This window comes from Rattus rattus, chromosome 17, assembly GCF_011064425.1.
Source record: "Rattus rattus isolate New Zealand chromosome 17, Rrattus_CSIRO_v1, whole genome shotgun sequence".
NCBI classification, from domain to species: Eukaryota; Metazoa; Chordata; class Mammalia; order Rodentia; family Muridae; genus Rattus; species Rattus rattus.
Window position 1 is genome coordinate 24,289,075 of NC_046170.1, and position 20,477 is coordinate 24,309,551.

The 20,477-nt window shown below is 42.0% G+C and overlaps 1 protein-coding gene across 5 annotated transcripts in view; it reads left to right on the forward strand.

Annotated features, from left to right (window-relative positions):
• Nr3c2 (nuclear receptor subfamily 3 group C member 2) overlaps window positions 1-20,477 on the forward strand; it is a 338,093-nt gene that overhangs the window by 158,982 nt on the left and 158,634 nt on the right. For all 5 annotated transcript variants that reach the window (XM_032888220.1, XM_032888217.1, XM_032888219.1 and 2 more), the window contains exon 3: window positions 20,139-20,278. In XM_032888220.1, coding sequence (XP_032744111.1) covers window positions 20,139-20,278 — 140 coding nt within the window. The remainder of the gene's footprint in view (window positions 1-20,138; window positions 20,279-20,477) is intronic.

Consider the following 20,477-nt stretch of genomic DNA (forward strand, 5'->3'; position numbering starts at 1 on the left):
ATCTCAGGTTATCACTGCCTTTCAAATGCGTCGATTCCTTACATTTTAGTTCTATAACATTATCCCTGCATGCTTTCCAGCACGCACAAATACTTCGTGTTGTTACTTGCATGTATTGTTCTGAGTTTAGCTGTGTTTGTGTCTATGTGTTCCTAGGCATAACTAGGTATTTCCTACCATATTCAGGATATCCTACCATATCCTTATGGAAAATGGACAGGTTGTTATTAAATGCTTGCTAGAAGGAATGGAAGGGGCTGACACGTTGAAAATAAAAATGCAAAGAAGTTGATACTGAGCTAGATGTCCATATAAGGTGAGAGGTATAAACTCGGAGCAAAACTAACCCTTAAGAGGACGAGGTGCAGGGGCCCAGCTCGGATAACATCGGTGTATTATTTTAACTTTTAGAAATATATAACGAGAATCTAAATACATGGCAGTTGAATTTTCTTAATCTTGACTAATGTCTGAAATTCTGCAAATGTACATAGACTAGTCATTCTGGTTTGGTTATATATAAGACGTATCACTGTAGTAGTAACACAGCTCTGAAGTATGTTCTCAGTGGTGTTCGAGTGAATCTTTCCTTGTAGTCGGCTATGGTTCATTTATCTCTCTGTTTGCATGTAACACATATGGGGGGATGGTTAGAATGTGTTTTCTCATCCCTCTGCACTCTCCTCCCAGCCCCTTGAAGCTAGTCAGCTAGTACCCTACTCCACCTCTTCTTTGGTGACGGCTGTGACCAGAACAAGGGAACAGAAGAGAAAGCAGGGGGGAGGGAAAGTCTATAAGAAAGAGCTTGAAATTGGAAAGCTGGAAGACAAGAAACACTGAAGCATCAGAAAAAAATGAAGGCCAGGACGAATGCTGAGTGAAGCTCTTAGACAAGTTGCAGCAGACGCCTAACCTCCAGCCCAAGTCACAGACGTAGCCCGAGACTCGATTTTTCTTTCTATCCAATGCTTGTTCCAACTTAACATTATCGCTTTCTCAAACCAACACTCATAACATAGCATGAAGGGACTAGGGAGATTGCTTAGTGGTACAGTGCTTAGGGAATAAGCATGAGAACCTGGATTTGGTTCCCTAGGGCCCCTGTAAAAGTGTCTATAAACCAGGACTGGGAGCTGGGCAGATACCAGTGTAAGACAGGCAGCTCCAACCAGTGTCATTTAAATGGAAAGCTTCAAGATCCTGTTTGTAAAGGGTGGGGGAACCCAATTGAGAAAGACACCCAACTTGGACATGTGACCTCCACACTTGCATGCAGAGGCAAGCATACTTGCACATACATAGGTGCACATACATACCCACTACACACACAACACATATAGCATTTGTTTAGATTAGCATATGCCTGAGGGGGTTGCTCAGGAACATGCTACCCTTCAGTAAGCAAGCAGTATGTTAGATCTCAGCACCTCATAAAGCAGTTGTGGTAACCTCTGTAACCTCAGCTCTAAAGACGTAAAGGCAGGAATATAAGAAACGCAAGGTCATCCTGACTGTAGATAAGTTCAGCCTGGGACACATTGGAACCTGTTTTGAAAATTAACATGCTACAGAAATCAATATGCATATTAATCTGTTCCTTTTATCTTTATATGAACTCGCAAAGGAAAGCATCATGTGTTGGTTTTCCCCCAGGGATTGATGTATGCTGTGAAACAGGATTATTTTTCCTTCTCGGGATGCTAAGGCAGGTGACTGTGGCTAGCCTGTCCCACCCTTGTTCTTCCTGGGTAGTGAGGGTATTTTTCTGTTTTACTTGACATTCCTCTTCATATTGTTCATAGTTTGCCTTCTAGTTACTCCTTCCAGGTAACCGTGTTTATAAACTGAAAACTACAGAACAAGCAATTTTTATTTCTCAAGGGAAATAAGATTCCATTAACTGATGGTAGTTAGCAAAGAGTACACTTCAGAAAAAAAAAAAAGAAGGTACATTATACTTTAAAATTTCTTCAGACAGTTATTGAAAACTAGATTTTTTTTTCTCCCATGAGAACGCAGTGAAATTCAGTTAAAGACTAGCCTTATCTGGTGTGACAAGGGTTATATTTTCCTGCACTAAACAGATTGGAAGCCATCTAAGTGACTGTTTTGTGGGATGGAGTAAAGGAAGGCAGAAAATGCTTCATTTCAGCAGGTTCAAGTCCTCCTTCTGCATCAAGGACACTTGGTGTCCTCTGTGTTGATAGACGGGTTTGTCATTGCATACATTCCTTTCTTTAAAGATGCATTTTATTATTAGTCTGTGTGCATGTGAACGTTTTACACAGCGTGGACATCTGGAACCTGAGGAAGGGCTGAGCTACCATTATCAGACCTGGGATTCAAACCTGGGTCCTTGCACAAACAAGACACACTTTCTGATTGACCTATGAGCCTAAAGACTTGAGAACTGACTTTGCTTAATATTTTATTTTTGAATGGCTAGCCATTAATTTTTAGTCTCTTGTTTTTTTCCTTCCCTAAGTCTGACATAAAAAATTTTTTCAAAGCCAGTAAACCATTTAAGGTTAAAGCTACAAGAGAATTAAATATTAGGGACACATTATAAACTTGTGGTCTGAAAGAAAGTCCATGTGTGGGAAAACCTAGTTTGTATGTCACCCGTAATGGTAATCTCAAATGGAGCATCTCCATGTGTGGATTGGCCCAGGAATCTGTCATCCTCCCTGAGAAATCTCTCAGAGGTCATCTAAATCCTAACGTTATTAGGAATAGAACTGAGGTACAGAGAGGTCACATAATATGACTAAGGTCACATAGTCAATGACCAGCATAGTCAGGATCATAAATCTACACATTTTCCCCCAGTAATTTTGGTAAATAATGCTCCACCATATTTCTATAGTCTTAGAGAGCTGGTAGATAACAATGTACAATTTGTGGAATTTGCAAAGAATGTTGCCTTTAAAACATAGCAGGGTCTCATGTATCCCAGGCTGTTCTGAAATGTGGTATGTAGTTGAGGATAGCCATGAACTTCTGATCCTCAAGATCCCTCTTCCGCAGCGCGAGCCTTGCAGACATAAAAGGCATATTCCTGGTGGTTTGTGGCTCTCTCAATCGCTGGAAAACGTGCAATTAAAGATGGGGCTTATCTAGCGCTCTGCTTTCAACAAAGCTTCGTTCTGTCCAGCCCTGGGTTTGCCTTACAGAAACAAATCTCCAAAGCTTCATCACCAACTCCTTAGCATGGAAATCACCTGTTCCACAAGTCAAGAAATCACTCTGTGTTTTTCTTTTTCTTCTGACAGCATTTGAACTCAAATTTCAGTGGTTTCAAGGCTAGAATATAAAAGGGGTGTGTCTCTTACTCTTTTCATTGCTGAGAAAAAAATTCACAGCCAAAGCCACTTCAACAAGGATGAGTTTACCTCAGCCCTCAGCCTGAGGGGACAGTCTGTGGTGTAGCAGGGAAGGTATGCCAGGAGGGAGAAAGAAAGCTCATCAAATCCTGTCTGCAGTCAGGAAGGAGAGAGATGGATGTGCTCCCCGGGCTTGCTCCTTTGTATTCAGTTCAGTACCCCAGACTGTGGGAAGGTGTCACCTACTCTCAGGATGAGTTTCCTTTGAAATTTACCCTTTAAAATATTCCCTTAATGGAGGTCTCAGCCAGTAAGAGTTCTTGCTCTGCAGGCATGAGGACCTAAGTTTGAATCCTTAACAGCCATATTATTTTGAAAAATGGGCATGGCTGCATATTCCAGTAACCCCAGCACTGTAGGAAGGAGACAGATTCTGGGAGCTCCCTGGCTAGCCTAGTCAAAGTAATGTAATGAGCTTCCCGTTCACCGAGAGACCCTGTCTAAAGAGAGTAAGGAAAAGAGTAAGAGAGGAAGATACTGATTTTTGACTCTGGTTTTCAAATGTGTGGGCCCATCATGTGCATGCAACACACACACTCATGCACACACACACACACACACACACACACACACACACACACCACAGTGCAGAATGATCTGATATTAGTAGCATAGACTTCTATCTTGGAAGCTACAAACATATTTCATTCCCTCTTAGAGAATGCACCTTGACTCCTCCTAAGGTCAAATGTTACCCTTAACGTGGGCACACTTATGCTAGGTCAAAGAGCCCACACCCTCCTTGCCGAGAGTAGCCTTTGTGGCTTTTTGTTGACTTGGTAATGGTGACTCTTCTTGCCGCAACCTCCAATTGCACTAGGTTTCTGGGGTGAGTGCTGAGCGAGGGTGGCACTTACAGGAAGAGCCGGCTGGCGGTGTTTAGATTTGGGCGTCATTTGTAAAGCTTTTATTCCCCTCGATTTGCTTCAGCTTTACAATGCAGATAAAAAGCATATGTAATTTTGATGTGGATGATTCCATTGGAAATTCAAAGAGCTTACCATAATATTGAAAATTACACGAAACTTTATATGTCTGTGAGGACCGTGACCAGGATGCTTGGAGAGGAGGTGATTTTCTGTGTGGCAGTGATTCACGTTGTTTTATGCTCTCCTAATGTCCTCTCTGGGTATTTGCTAGATTAGGATGACAAAATAACACAATTCGACTTTTGTGAGATGAAATTTCCGCTTCAATTTATGAGACAGTTTTGATCTATAGGATATTGTGCAAACAATATAAAACAGTAAAAGCACTAAAAAGATATTGATGGTCAAGTTTTAACTAATGATCTGGTATCGTGTGTGTGTGTGTGTGTGTGTGTGTGTGTATGTTTGTGTGTGTGTCTGTGTGTATATATGTGTGAGTGTGTATGTTAGTGTGAGTGTAAGTGAGTGTGTGTATGTGTGAGTGTGTGTTTGTGTGTATGTGAGTATGTATGTGTGTATGTGAGTGTGTGTATGTGTGTGTGTGTGTATGTGAGTGTGTGTGTGTGTGTGTGTGTGTGTGTGTGTGTGTGTGTGTGTGTGTGTATGTGTGTGTGTGTGTGTGAGTGTTTGTGAGTGTGTGTTTGTGTGTGTGTCTGTGTGTATATATTTGTGAGTGTGTATGTTGGTGTGAGTGTAAGTGAGTGTGTGTATGTGTGAGTGTGTGTTTGTGTGTGAGTATGTATGTGTGTGAGTGTGTGTATGTGTGAGTGTGTTTGTGTGTGAGTGTGTGTATGTGTGAGTGTGTATGTGCCTGAGTGTATCTGTGTGTATGTTCTAGAGAGTAGTACAGAAAAGATGATTCATGCAGATTTCAGTTCCTTTTCTTGACTAGAAGTTTGCCTCTCACAAACAAATGAAATTCGTGCTGTTAAGCCACTAAAGACACAGAGACTCTAGCTGTCTAAATTACCCAAACACGGTAATCCGGCTTGGACTGGAGCAGAGTAGGTAACTAGGAAACAGAGATCTCAAGTCTGTAGTATAGATCCCTGTCTCTATACTATACGCCTAATTCTTCTACTAACTTTTTTTGCTCTATATACCCTTGGAATGAAAATTCTCCCGTCTTTGATCTTTCATTCATGTTTTTTTGATAAACTTCTTCCTCTACTAAGTGGTAAAGGCCGAGACCCAGCCTAGAAGAGCTGCAGGCCTTTCAGAAACACCAGTAAATGAGAACCGGTCGGCAGGACCCTGCAATTACCGTTCTTGCATGCAGAATTCCAGTCTGTAGTCGGACATGGATGGCCCAGAGGTGTGCCTGCACCGAGCATGGGACTCCTTGGAGATGAAACATTAAAATGCTCATGGCATCCATAGTAAGACAGCTGGGTTCATGAAATATTGTGCATATTAGAATGGTATTACTGCTGCTGGTGAAGGGAAAGGGGGACTTGTGGGTAACTCAAGTATTGTGACGTTGCTGAGCAAGATCCTTCCATTTCATTCCAGGTTTTATTTAGAATTAGTCGACATCTTTGGAGTGTTGGAAACTCCAGATTCTTTTTCCCTTGGTAGTTGTATGATAGCATATGTTAATATTAATTGCATGTATTATGTTTTCAAATTTCCACGTACTTTACATTATAAACTCTGCTTTTTCTTCTTAATAGAAAGTTAAGTTTCCCATGAACCCATCTTCAACCTTGGGATTCATAATTTTGAAAACATGAAAGCAAAATTCTTTAGCTTGATTTTAGACTTTATCAAATTATTTCCTTGAACTCCATGTATACATGGAGAGTTTTGAAGACAGGAACCTGTCTTATGCCTATAATTTCTTGCTTGTATTTATTAGAAAATTTAATGGACCTGAACGTGCTTTAAGGTCGTGCTTTGCGACCCTATCATAGGGAACTGCCCCTGAGCTTTCCCTGTCAGGTGGCTGAGGTCATCTCAATTAGCAGATTGTTTCTCTGCCTGGAGAAGGACAGTGAACATAAATGTGTAACTCGGGTCCACCCATCCCCCACCCCACCTCAAGTTATCTGTGCTTATTTTGCTGGTTCTTCCTCTAAATGTGTTCCATCTTAAGGCAAATTTTCCAACTAAGTCCAAATGTGGTCCACCTTTCTACATCTCTGATAAACTATTTGTCACCTGTGTCTTCAACCATCTGTTCTTAACAGCACTTCCCCTAAAATGCCCACCATATTCTGAGAGTTTCTGCTACTTGTGACTACCTGCTTTGCTAACATTTCTTTCTTCCCATTCTGCTTCTCACCTGCATTGGCTGTCTTTCCCTATCAGGTGCCTTTCCATTTCTATTGGGCACAATGGCCTGTGACTTGCTGGACGTGGTGATGCCTGTGCTCTAGGGTTCTCAATGTGCAGCTTGCTTCACCAGTTCATCTGCCCTTGAAGCTCTTACCATATCTGCTGGAAGCCCCACTCCACCCTGTTCTAGCTGCCTAGCCATGCGCTGGATCAACTGTGGGGCCTCAGGGCTTATGGCTGGCCTGGCTGGCCTGAAACTCTTCTTCACTCGTCACCCTGGGCATCTCCGTGTTCATTGGCTCTCTCCTGTTGCCTGCTATCATCAGTGTCCTCACACCTGCTCTCCCCTGTCTCCCTTGGCTGCTCCAGCCCTAGGATCCTGTTCCGGGGTTTCTGTTAGCACTTCTTGCACTGTTCCTGTGGTGTATTGTTCTCAGAACATAGCCTGGCACCTCCACTCTTTTCCTTGTACCTCTTTAAAAATTATGTTGCCATTTTGGGTCCACTTTTTAAAATCCAAGGTGCTATGCTGATAGTATACCTTATGCTACTGTCTATATATTAAAAAAGAAATAAATGCTGTATATAAGACATAAATTTGTGGCCCTATTTTGTAGCCCATAATAAATTTTTCATAGATATATTCCTATATAAAGTCCTTGTGTTTGAATGTGTTTTATCTTATTCTCTCCCTTAAAGAGTCCATATTAGAAAAGAGATGCTGTAGATTTCACTTTTCATTGCAGATGTCCATGGTACATTTAGTACAGGACATGGACGCTGTCCTTGAAATCAAGTTAGAATAGCTAGCAGTCTTGATGCTACATCATTGAAATTGAACCCTGGGTTCCAGAAGTTTCTACCACCCCTCCTTTATTACCAATGTTTCAACTTGGTGGCAAATGGGATTATGACCTCCGGTTTTTTTATTTATCTATTTATTTGTTTATTGTGCTAGAGTAGAGCTGAGGACCTTGAGGGTACAAGGTCAATGCTCTGCTCTGAGATGTACCCTCTCAGGCCTTTCCTGAGTCTTACTATAGGATGATTTCCAGTTAACAAGGTGGAACAGGAAGGCCAGACTTGCTTGTGTCTTTGGAGGTGTTTTCCTATGGCTTCAGATGACTGGCTTCTTTCTCGGGACAGGAACACACGGCAGGAAGACAGTTTTGAAGCAAGAGAGATCTAAAACTCTCCATCGCTCTCGCCTTGAACTTCCTCGACTCTTCAGTGATGTTTGTCGCTGATCACCAGCACATGGAAACCCTTTCCTTGTTTTACAGACCCTGGTGGGTTCTTACATCGTCAGAGAACAGTGTTGTGTGGGCTTTGATCTCTATGCTCTTGCCTTGTCTCAAAGCCCCTTTTCATCTTCCCTCCGAGCACGTCCAAGGACAAAGGTCTAACACTGGGAGGGGCCTTTAATTGCTTTTTTAAAAATTAAACAAGCTATTTCAGTGAGTGACCACTTTTCTTTTTAAATGTGAATTTTAATAAATGAATTGATTATTTAAAATACCCTCAGCACACAACCTATTTGGTGGTTATGTGGGCTGCCATACCTTACTAAAAGCAAGACAAAACTACAATATTTTCTTGAATAGGTTCCAAAAGTATTTTCACACCTTTGCATGCACACCGGTACACACACATACACACATACATATACACACAAACACACACATACACACACATATACACATAAACACACACATGCACACACACATACACACACACCTACACACACACATACACATGCACACACACACACACATACACACACACGCATGCACATCACAGTTGAACACTAAAAAGTGTGTATTTTGCTCCTGACTCAACCCACTCAGGAACATTCTTCCTTATTCCCCATGATTCCTACCTCACTTAACAAATGGAAGCTTCATTGAGTGATCTGAATTTAGAACATTTATTTTGGTTTTTCTTGCTTGGAGGAAAGACTATTTTAAACAGACTTAATGTACATCTGTAAGCGTGAGGAAAGTCACATAAAAACAGTATAACACTTACTGTATATGCAGGTCAAGCATTCTTAATTCAAAAAATCCTAAATCTGAAATGTTCCCAGCCTGAAACATTCTGGGTGCCAACGCATGCCTCGGGAGGAAAATTTCACAGCATTCAGCTTTGCTCTGTGCACAGAATTATTTAAAACACTATAAAATTGCAGTAAGACTATATGCATAAGGAACACATGAAACATAGATGAATTTCATGTTTAGACCTAAATCCCAACTTTAAGGCACCTCATTATGCATATGTAAATGTTTCCAAAATATAAAATTCCTAAACTCTAACCTTTTTTGGTCACTTCAGATAAGAGCAATACAACTTGTATTGATCACTTTACTTCCCAGTGGGGTTTGCCCGCCTTCCTTCTCCCGCTAGGTCCCCAGAGTTAGGGATAAGTTTCAGGTACCAGCATCTTAGTAGATATTGTTCGCTGATTCATGTCTCTGGCCCAGATGGTGCCTGATGTGTGCCTCGTGCTTAGGAACTGCGATGAATGAAAAAGAAGAGTTATGAAGCCCTTGTCTCGGGGCCTGCACACTGCTCACAGCTGGAAACAGGCGGGGAGGGAGACTTGGGTGACAGGAGGAATGGGGGGGGGGCAGAGGTGCAAGTGAGTTAGTTACCTAGGAAAAGACAAACCCTGTCGCTCTCTTCCTTACACACCAACTACTAGAAACCGGCTATATGGTTTCTTTAATTTTTACTAAGCATATGCTTATAAAACTTTAAAACCTGTTCCAGAAAATACCAGTATTCCCACAACTATGGTAATAGTGGTAGGTTTTTTTTCTGTTTTTCTTTTTTTTTTTTTTTTTTTTTTTTTTTTTTTTTTTGTTTTTGGTTTGGTTGGTTGATTTGGGTTTTGGCTGTCTTCCCTCAAAGGGGACAAAAGATGAAAAGAGACAGACTGTGTAAAAGACGTTTTCTCTGTTTTCCTTAAAAACACTGCATGAGTGAACAATGCCTACAAAAGATGGGGCTAAGGAAATGGATACATATTTTATATAGGCAGGGTGTTGGCCCCATGAGGCGGTACTGCCCTGCTGTCTTTATATTAGATTCCATGTGAGCAGAAAGTTCTAGAAGCCAAAGAATGGCCTTTATGAAACTTCGGGCTCCAAATATTTTTGGAAAGAAGAAATCAAAGAAACAGTCCCTAACTTCAAACCCTGGGAAAAACAAAGGCACAGAAAATATCCAGGGTGTGTTTACAGTTTTGTCAGTGCCAAGTAAGGAAATGAACACACTGTTTGATTTATTAAAATCATTTTTAAGCTACTATTTCCAATTGAAAACAGAAACATGAAATCCACTATAAAAAATAACAACTCACATAAAAGTAATAATAACATCATAAGAAAGTTCAAAAAAAGCCAAAATTGATGGAGAATTTTGTTACAAGAGAAACTCAGGCTCCTCACTAGAGAGGGGAGCAACACTTTGTGGGTGGTACCCACCATGCCAGTCACCCATACACAAGCATCAGGGATGTTTTTCCGGCAGACCTTGGTTGTGTTGCTAATACCGGAAGTGGATCACAGGACTTATGGACTTCCTGGGTTGAAAACAGTAGGGAAGGACCCCCTTCACACCATGCACTCCACACCATGCACTTCACATCATGTAGTCCGACAGTCTCAGCTTGAAATGGGGAACTACAAAAGCAGCTTCTCATGGAAGTGACCACCGGAAAAGCATGCTGGTCCATTTCCTCACTCCCCGGGCTGGGTTCAATCAGGGCTCTGAATCTCGTGGCAGGCTCAGCCTCTTGAACTTGAGTCTTTACTAGAAAAGATGTATACTATCCTTGATTCAATAGAGCTGATGGTCACACCATGCATGTGCATACACATAAAAATTGTTTCTGTCAGCTCTGTCAACCATAGCGGCTTCCTGGTGCTTTCCTCGTTCCCAGAGGTCGGTTTGAATTGTGGCTCTGAATCGCTTTGCAGGCTCAACCCCTTGAACTCCAGTCCTGTTGCCTTGGTGCTCCTGCCTGAAGCCTCTGCCATTTTCTGTAAGGAGGTAGCTAATCAAAAACACAAATCACGTGTCAAGAGATATCCGTGTGTCCGGCCATCCGCCCCGCCCCCTCTCTCTGTGTGCATGCGTGTGTCTGGATGTGATGTACGGTCTTCAGAGTTTCCCACCAAGCCAGTCTGTCTCCTGAAAGGGACTGGCATCGATGACAAAGTCATTCTTTTTGGTGACGCCAATCCATACAAACCACTGACACGTCACCTTGCCTTGAAGCAGAGCAGAGGTAGCAATGTTCCATTTTACATCTGGGTACAATATAGACCTCCATCAAACAAACCTTTGGTGACTGAAACACTGTTGAGTTTTGGTAAGGTGCATATGCTTTACGTACTGCAAGAAAATGTGTGAAAGAAGATGATTTTTAGTATTTCCGATATTATTTCCGAGCATTAAACTGATGTGAAATCCCTTATGTTATTTCACAATTATACAATTACACCTAAGAAAATAAAGAGTTACCTGAGAAAAACATTTCTTCATTCAAAAGTACCTCATTTTTATTCAGAAAGTTCAGCATTGAAGAATGAACCTGTGAAAATAAGTATTCCTTGGGATGTTTCATTTCACGTTATGTCATGTCAGCAAAGTAGTACAACATTGTCATGAAGGATGTCATAGTTTGCAGAATAAGGCCTACCATGTTTAGATTATTTTAAAAAGAATAAGGACTATCTCTTTATCTTGCATGGCAATGCTGAGTGTCAGGGAGGTAGACGAAGGTGCAATTAGCAGACAGGCCCACATCACAGAGCATCATGAGAACGGAGCTGGGGAACCAGGGACTGATGCCATCCCTAAGAGAAATGACGTCACCCAGAAGTCAAGGAAAAGTTGAAGCTTTGATTCACTGATTAAATGTATAAGAGAAAGGAGAAGCACTGTTCTGCTTCCAAAGTCCATGAGGAAACACATTTTATGTTGACATTTGTTTTAAATACAGAAAATGCAAAACACATTGGAACACAAATGCACATACACATGCACACACACAAATGTACACTTTATACACACTAATTTTTTAAAGTCATTTAGAAATACTCAAGGAGAGAGGAGGCAACGGCAGATGGATCACTGTGAATTAAGAACCAGCCTCCTCTACATAGCAAGTTCTAGGCCATTCAGAGCTACACAGTGAAACCTGTCTGAAAAAACTGGAAATATTCAAACAAGAACCCAGCTGTAATTAAACATTCTTTGTAATGAAGCTCTGACCACGGAGGTGGTGATGAGTCTGTGGTTCCTACAGAGGATTCTAAAAAGTACCTTGTATATAAATGGGTATATGTCAGTACTAGTACAGACAGTATGGTGCAGTTTTTTAGTATCTATATTTAGTTGTATTAAAAACCATTGGTCAGCATGTATATGTTCAACCTCATTTTGGAGATAATTTGATGTTAGAAATTCTTAGAGATTCCATATATGACTGTGTATTTAATTCTATAAAGTCAATTTTCTTGGCTTTGGAAACTTCTTACTTCAAAAGATGTATGATATAATTGATTCAGTATAGCTGATAGTCACATTATGCACATCCATACACATAAAAATTGTTAATGTCAGCTCTGTCAGCCATAGCTGCATCCAGGTGGATGGCCTACTGTGTTGTCTGTCCTCTCTGTGGCTTCGGCTTGTTCGTTTGAGCATACCATCTACTCATCCCTTCCATTGCAAGATGATGCTATCTTCCCTCCTTCCTGTCTTCACCCTCTCTCCCTTCCACTGTCCCTCACTCCCTTTCTCCCTCCTTCCCTTTCCTTCCTTCCTTCCTTCCTTCTCTGTCTTCCTTTTCTTCCTTTTCTCTCCCTGAACTTTGAGACTGGGTATCATGTAGCCTACCCAGGCTGTACAGACTCACTACATAGCTGAGGAACTCACAATCCTCCTCGTCTCTAACTCTGACTTTGTTTCTTTAGAATCGGCCCTTGAATTTCTTTCCCTGTTTAATCAGAAATGTTGGATTGTTGTTTGGTTGGTTGGTTGGATGGTTGGTTTTTCTGAACATTTTTCTCTTGACTCTTGAAGCTTCTTTTATATTTTATGGTGGTCAATTTTAGTTGTCAATTGAATACAGCCTAGAGTCACCTGGGAGAAGGACCTCTGAAAGATATCTGTGGAGGCTTATCTTGATTATGTTAAATGAGAGGGGGACCCACCTTGCAGTAGGTGGCATCGTTTTCTAAGCTGGGCCTTGGACTGAGAGTACAAGTTAAGCACAAGCAAACATGCATCAATTCATTACCATCTGCTCTGGAATGTGAATGTCATGTGACTTGCTTCAGGCTCCTCCCACCGTGACCTCCCAACAGTGACAGGCTGTAACTTGGAACTGTGAGTCAGAGCAACCTCTCGGTCCGTTCTTAAATCGCTTTCATCACGTTCTTTTATCAGAGCACCAAGTACTGAGACTAAGGTGCCCTCTCTGTGTCTCCCTTTGGGTAGGCGCATCCATTGCTTCGATGCTCACTGTGCTTGCAGCTCCTGTCAGCCTGCCCTGAGGAACGGAAATCTCAAACTTGCCTTGTCAGGTGGTCTTTGTTCCTTTCAGTTCACTGGGCTTTTCTGCTTTAATTGCTTACAGTCTACATACAACAGACTGCTCTCCACCACTGCACTCACGCTGTCACATGCTGGTACATTCTTACGGCAGAGTCTCCTCATTGTCTGTGACACATTGGTGATCAACTTCGAAATGCCTGCCCAGATTTTAACTGCTTCATCTTGTATTGGAGGAACTCCGTGATTTAGACCATTCTCCAAGCTTCTTTCTTGAGTGAAGTTCACTGTTTTTGGATCCCAGTGTTTTGGTTTTGGTTTTTGAGTTGGTGGTGTGTCTGTGTGTGTGTGTGTGCGTGTGTGTGTGTGTGTGTGTGTGTGTGTGTGTGTGTGTTTGGTTTTGTCTAGATTTTCCACCCCATCAATCTATCAACAACTACATAACTATTGATGTCTAATTAGTCATCACTGTGTATTAAATTTTATTTCCCAAAGCATTGATGTTTTTGAGTTTTCCATTTTCAGGTCACCAGCTATAATTTGGTTCACACAATTCAGGTTTTACGTTGGGCCTTTGTTCTTCAATTACAAATTGTTGCTCAGTAGGAAGAATTGTCCTTCTAAATATTTGTGACTTGCTAATCACTAACAATAACTCCATAAAAGATAATATACTGCAAAGCACTCGTGACTAGTGTCCCTAAATAATGGGAAGTGAGAATGAGCTGCTTTGGAGAAGAGTCTGAGTCCCTGTCCCCTCAGCTCTCCTCAGCCCCCATCTTCTGTTTGTTTGTTTTAATTTGTTTGCATTTGGGTAAGCATATTCTCTTTTACTCTCTCTAAAGCTAAATCAACCACATGAGAATTGAACCTATAACCTTGGCCTCATTAATTTACCTTCTGTAAAATCGCCCTCTGTAAATTTATGTACTTCTATAATGAGATTAGGAGTGTGACTTTATTCATTCAGTAAACAATGCCAACCCAGGTCAGTGGCTAGGAAACACAGAGATCTGTAGATAAGGCTTTTGCCCTAGAGGGATTAGCGTGAGTGAATGCTTAGGTCACTAATGCAAGGGCAATGTAATGACTGCTGAGGCAGAGATGTTGTCCCCTTACTGCCAAGAAGCTGAGAGACATTGGGTAACCTGCTGCCAGGACAGGTCCTGTGCAAATGTGCCGGAGGATGGGAGGGGGAAGAACATGGACAGTGTGTGAATGGTCATCCAGATCCCTCACAGGGCTGTTAGCATGCTAGAGCAGAGATGGTACAGAGAAAGTCGTGAGGAAGAACGTCAGTAACCTTCCACAGATTCTATTTATGGTGGCATGCAGCAGAAGTGATGCAGCATCACTGAGCGTGGGAATACTGCAATGAGAAAAGGGTGAGAGAGGGAGAGAACCGACAAAGGCCTTAGTTAGGTCAACAGTGGACTATGAAGAGAAGGGTATTTACAATTCAAAGGAAAACTTATTTCGTAACAAGTGTGATTGGTGGAGGAAGAAAGCAATAATCCCTAGGTACTCCTGGTTCCCTTTGCTGTGGTTTATTAAGTGGAAATTTTCAAAAAATCCATAGGTTTTTAAATTACACACTATTCAGAGTAGCATGAGAAAATTTTAGGCCATTCTGCTCCACCCAGCATTGGACGTGGGTGGTTCTTCTGTCCTGTGCTTTCATTCTATATATTCCTTAGTCACTCGGTAGCCAGCACAGTTAGTAGAGCTACTATCATAGTATATCACAGTGCTTATGGTCAAATAGACCTCATTTTACTTAACAATATCCCTGAAGCAAAAGAGGCCATAAGGGGAGACATCACAGTGCAGAATGTCAAAATATAGTGATGATGCTACAGGGCATTTGGGAAGCAGCCCATATATATATATATATATATGTGTGTGTGTGTGTGTGTGTGTGTGTGTGTGTGTGTGTGTGTGTGTATGTATGTATGTAAAATGATTAAAAATAATCTTATGTGTATATGTATATACATTATATATATAATACATTATACATATATATTTTTCAATCATATATAAATTTATATATATTTTATATATATATAAAGATTATTACTATACACTGATGATAAACTGTACAAAGGGACAGGATATGAGCCTGAGTGCTTTAAGGTACCAGTATCCGTGCAGAAAACCCAAATGTGGAAAAGGAAGGCAAACAGGACTCTGAACCTGGTGTGTTTAAGAAACTCAAAAGAAGTAGAGGTGAGAAGCTTATAAAAAAAGGAGAGAGCATGAGAACTGAACAGGCTAGACAGGATGGAACTGGTTATAGGGATTTAGATACCAGATAGGAGCTGTTTGAAGATGGGTTCTTGCGTGGGGCCCTTCAGAGCTGGAGGACGAAGGTGAACATGAGATGGCAGATGGCCAGAGGTAGAAAGGTCAAGTTGACCATCAAGATGGAAAAGAGCCAATGATGAAAGACACATGGAACCTAGGGGATGAGAAGAGTCGATACGCTGGCAGAGGAGCCTCAAGGTAGATAGTGGCAAAGCTGAGCTTCTATTATGGGGAGATGTAAGTGGGCATGAGAGAAAGGGGCATGCTGCTGGCTTTGAGTTTTGGTATAACAAATGAGTAGCTATGCTCTATGGTGGGCCTGGTTTATGCCAGACTCTCTGACATCTCAGCTAGGTCTGGCTCTTTTCTCACATAGGTTCCCTTCTCATGGGTATGTACAAACAGCATCTGACACAAAGGCAGCAATGGGCTATCAGAACTGATGTCATAATGGGTTTCGTGGTGGCTCTAGTGAGGGTGTCACCTGATGACTCGTATTACATATTGACTGGGTGATGCATGAGGCCGCGTTCTACGGCTATAACAAAATACCAAGTCAACAGGAAGGACATGATAAGGTTTAGCCTGTACTTGGAGAAGTGTCGCTTCATGTTCACGTGGCTGTGTCATTTTGGATCTGTGATGGCACAGTACATCATGTAAGATGGCATAATGGATGAGGCTTGTTCACATTTTGGTGGCCTGGAAGCAGAGAAATGGAAAGGAGCAGAATCGAGATTCCCCCCTTCAAGGGTGTCATGCGACAACCTAACTTACTCCCACTAGGCCCCGCCTCTTCATGCAACAACCTAACTTACTCCCACTAGGCCCCGCCTCTTCATGCAACAACCTAACTTACTCCCACTAGGCCCCGCCTCTTCATGCAACAACCTAACTTACTCCCACTAGGCCCCACCTCTTCATGCAACAACCTAACTTACTCCCACTAGGCCCCACTTTTTAAAGGTTTTACTGTCTACCAAGAGGGCCCCACAGCCAATGGGAAATGTTCAAGAACCAGCAGCATGTTGTGTATCAGGCTCCATCCCTGCAAAGAGGACAGACCAATGAATCCACAAATGAATCTGGGCTTATACCATGCTTGGGTTTTGTGTGGATGACACTGACAAGAATGAGAGTACAGGAATCAGATGACAAAGAACCCCAGCATCTTTCACTCTGTCCAGTCAGAGGCTCAGAGGAAAAGAGCATGCTGGGATGTTGAGAGCAGCAAGGAGCTCTGTGTTGCTCATGTGGAGAAAGGATTGGGAGAGGGAAAGGAATGAAGTAGTTCTTTAGGCATGTGCTTGACTCCAAGTGTATGGGGGACGATTTTAGAATGGTCTCAAGGCAAATGGAACAGTCTTCTAGCTTGAGAGGGGAGGACAAAGAGAGATGAACCACAAAGGTAAGCTAGAAAGCTTCTGGAGAGTTCTACAGAACTCCTACATCTAGCAGCTTTGGGCTAGCCTGGTGCTTGAAAGAGTGATTTGAACCTGGGAGTGGGCTGAACAGAACACAGCTTGCATGTATTACATATGTGTGGGAACAAGGAAGATGCGGGATGAATCCAAGTTATCCCCCTGAGCAGCTAGACATATCTAAGGGCTGCTGCCATAGTTTGCAGGACTATTCAACCATTGTGCTCCAATGGCTCAAGCTAGAGACACTTGATGCCTGAATTGGAGAGCTGTGAGTCCAAGATGAAAATCAGATTCCTTGACTAGGAGGCCCATGCTGGAGAATATGTCCCATCCCCCTTTCCCAAGTCATGCTGACTTGCTGGCAATGTGGCCTCTAAACACATAGTCATCTCTTCCTTATATGTGTATGATCATGGCTTACCCTCTATTAGTATCCACAGTCCAATCTCCCCTCTGATAAAGTTACCAGTCAATGAATTAAGGGCTCACTTAACTCCAATATGACTTAATAAATATGAGCCAGGCAAGGAATGCACACCTTTCATCCAAGCACTCAGGAGGTGGAGCGAAGCAGATCTCTGTGAGTTTGAGGCCTGCCTGCCCTACAAAGCGAATGCAAGACAACCAGAGCTACCCAGAGAAACCTTGTCTCAAAAACAAACAAATAGAAACCAGTGGTGTTGGGGTTTGCTGAGTTTGGGGTGCAGTTAGACACCCTGGTGCAGATGCCAGGAAGACAGCTGGATAAGTGTTACGAAGTTCTGAAGGAGGACATTTGGAAATCCCAAGATACTGGGATAGTTAAGGGTAAAAAACTAGGTAAGATCACACCAAGAGGAAGTGTGGCCTTAGTAAAGAGTCCCAAGCTAAGAGACCAGTAAAAGATCATGACCCACAAAAATGTTGAATAAAATCTTGCATATGGACTCAGAAGTGGAGCAGCCCTTGCCTTGGACATGCAAAGCCAACTCCAATTCTCAACACCACAAAACCAAACCAGACAAACCTGCATCTGCTTGTCATTGTGAGAAAGCAACTACGTTTTAATGATGATTTTACATTATATTCTAAATATTTACAGTTGCGGCTTTTCTCTGAAGTGTCCTGTGAGTCAGCCTGAACATGGATTGAGTTCTCCCAGCCAATATGTTGCAGAGTTGCTGGTGCCGAAATGGAATGTTTTGAATGTCATAAAGAAGTCAGAGGGCACTAATAAAAGCAATAAAAAGCGCTTTTCTCAAGAGGGGAAATAGCTCTGGAGAACTCTGGTTCAGTCCTTGATTTAAGAAGGCATTTTCTAGAAAGGCAACCTTGCTATGGTGGACCAAGGAGCTGAATTTTGTTCCATTAGCTGGATTTGGAGAGAAGGCTGTTCATTGAAAACTGTTTTAAGTCAAATGTATGTTAAGACTTGACCAGGCTTTAGTAAATTTAGAAAGCAGGGACCAGGACGATGACATGAGCTTCGTGGCCACTTAGTGTGTGTGTACTTCGAGGGGTTTTTCCATGTCGGCAGTTTTCACAGAGTCAGAAGTGTGAGAGCTGATGGGTAGCATCCCTACCAGTCTACTAAGCATGCCCAGTGCACAGCCTTCTTCGGCACCACACGCTCTGCTTCGATTCCCCCCTTTCATTATTATGTGTCCTATTTGAGTAAATTTTTCCTGACTCCCACATCCCTGCCTGCCCTCCCCAGAAGGGAGAGTTGAGCCCACAGTGTAACACCATCTTACCCTGCAGTAACACAAACACTGACAATTTGTGCCCACACTAGCGTTGGGGAAGAAACTACAGTTTTATATTTAATTCTTCACTACCTCGTTGACAATAAGAGGACTTACTGACAAATACTCAGTAAAAGCATATGGTCCATGAAGGAAAGTGTGCCTCTCTACCTGCTCAGTGCACACCTACCTAAGCTGCCACTTAGCTGCTGCTCCCCATTGGGGTGGAAGGCATTCTGTTTGGAGCATACTATCAACTAACCCAATCATGTATAAAGTATCTAGAGAAGGTTCCTCTTAAATGGCTTCCAAACAGATTATTGCTTAAAGGCCCCCCAAACCCTGCTGTTACATATATATTCAACACAATTCATTTTGCTTACTAATCAGAAAGGATACCATCAATATCAAAACCAAAATGCCACATTTAGTATAGATTTCACATATCTATCCAGATAAAAAAATCAATACGCCAAAGTTTAGTTTGTCTTTTATAAATTTATTACCTTTTATTTTTGAGATTATATCATTCCCCCTTCCTTTCCCTCCCCCCAAAATCTTCCTAATTCTCCTTGCTTAAATTCATGGCTTCTCTGTTCATTAGTTGTTGTTACATACATACATGTATATACATATATTATTAAATATAACCTGCCCTGTCCTATAATGTTACTTTCATGCATGGTTTCAGGGATAACCATTCAGTGTTGGAGAACCATTGGTGAGCTCTTCCCTGAAAAAATATTGCTCCTGCTGTCAGCATTTCTTAGTTCCCTGTAGTTCTCCATATAGGTTTGAGGCCGGATGAGCTTTACCCCATCCACTTTGGGTGACTATTGGTGCGGTCCCTGTTCTGCCTATGTTTGGTCACTCATATTATTGAAACTCTATGGTCTAGTTTCTGAAATATTCTCAAAGATAGGAATGCGTTCACATGGGATTTTTCCTTTCATCTCTCAGTTTTGAGAATTGACTTGATTGTATGCTGTTCTTTTCTTATGTGTTCATGAGTGTATGCATGCTTATATGAGTGTAGGTGTGTGTAGGAGTGTGTGTGTGTGTGTGTGTGTGTGTGTTCATTTATGTGCTCATTCATATAGAGGTTAGAGAGAGAGAGAGAGAGAGAGAGAGAGAGAGAGAGAGAGAGAGACTCATACACACACACTTATTTCCCTTGGCAGGATCTCTCACTGAGCCCAAAGCTTGCTATTTTGTATATGCTCAACTTGCTCTGGGGACCCTTTCTCTGCTGCTGAGTGCTGGAATTTGTGTGAGTTCTGGGGATCTGAACTCCGGACTTCCCAAATGTTCAGCAAGTGCCTGTCCCACTGAGCTGCCTCCCCAGCTATGTGATGGACTCCACTGGTCAACATGCCATTACCTTTGTTTTCCTGAGTGATTAAGCATGTGACCACTGCAGAATGAAACTCTAGGGGCCAAGACTGTCGAAGATTTGGAATGCAATTGGCCAGGACAGGAGATGTCCTATTATAGAGACATTATTGAAATCTTGATTTCTTTCCCCAGCTCTACTTTACGAAGTGTTTCTACTGGATCCTCAAGACCTTCCAAGATCTGTTTGGTGTGTGGAGATGAGGCTTCTGGGTGTCACTATGGGGTAGTGACCTGTGGCAGCTGCAAAGTCTTCTTCAAAAGAGCCGTGGAAGGTAAATGTTCATGTGGGTGTTCCCTTTATGAATTCCTTTTGGAGTGTCACACAGTCCACATTGCATTGCTACTGGGAAATTCTTGCAAAATGTTTTTGATGTAATCTGTCAGTAATGAATAGTAATGATACCTTATCTAAAAAACTACCAGAGGGTTTTTTTTCCCATGGAATAGCATTTACTGGGAGCCATTGAAGTC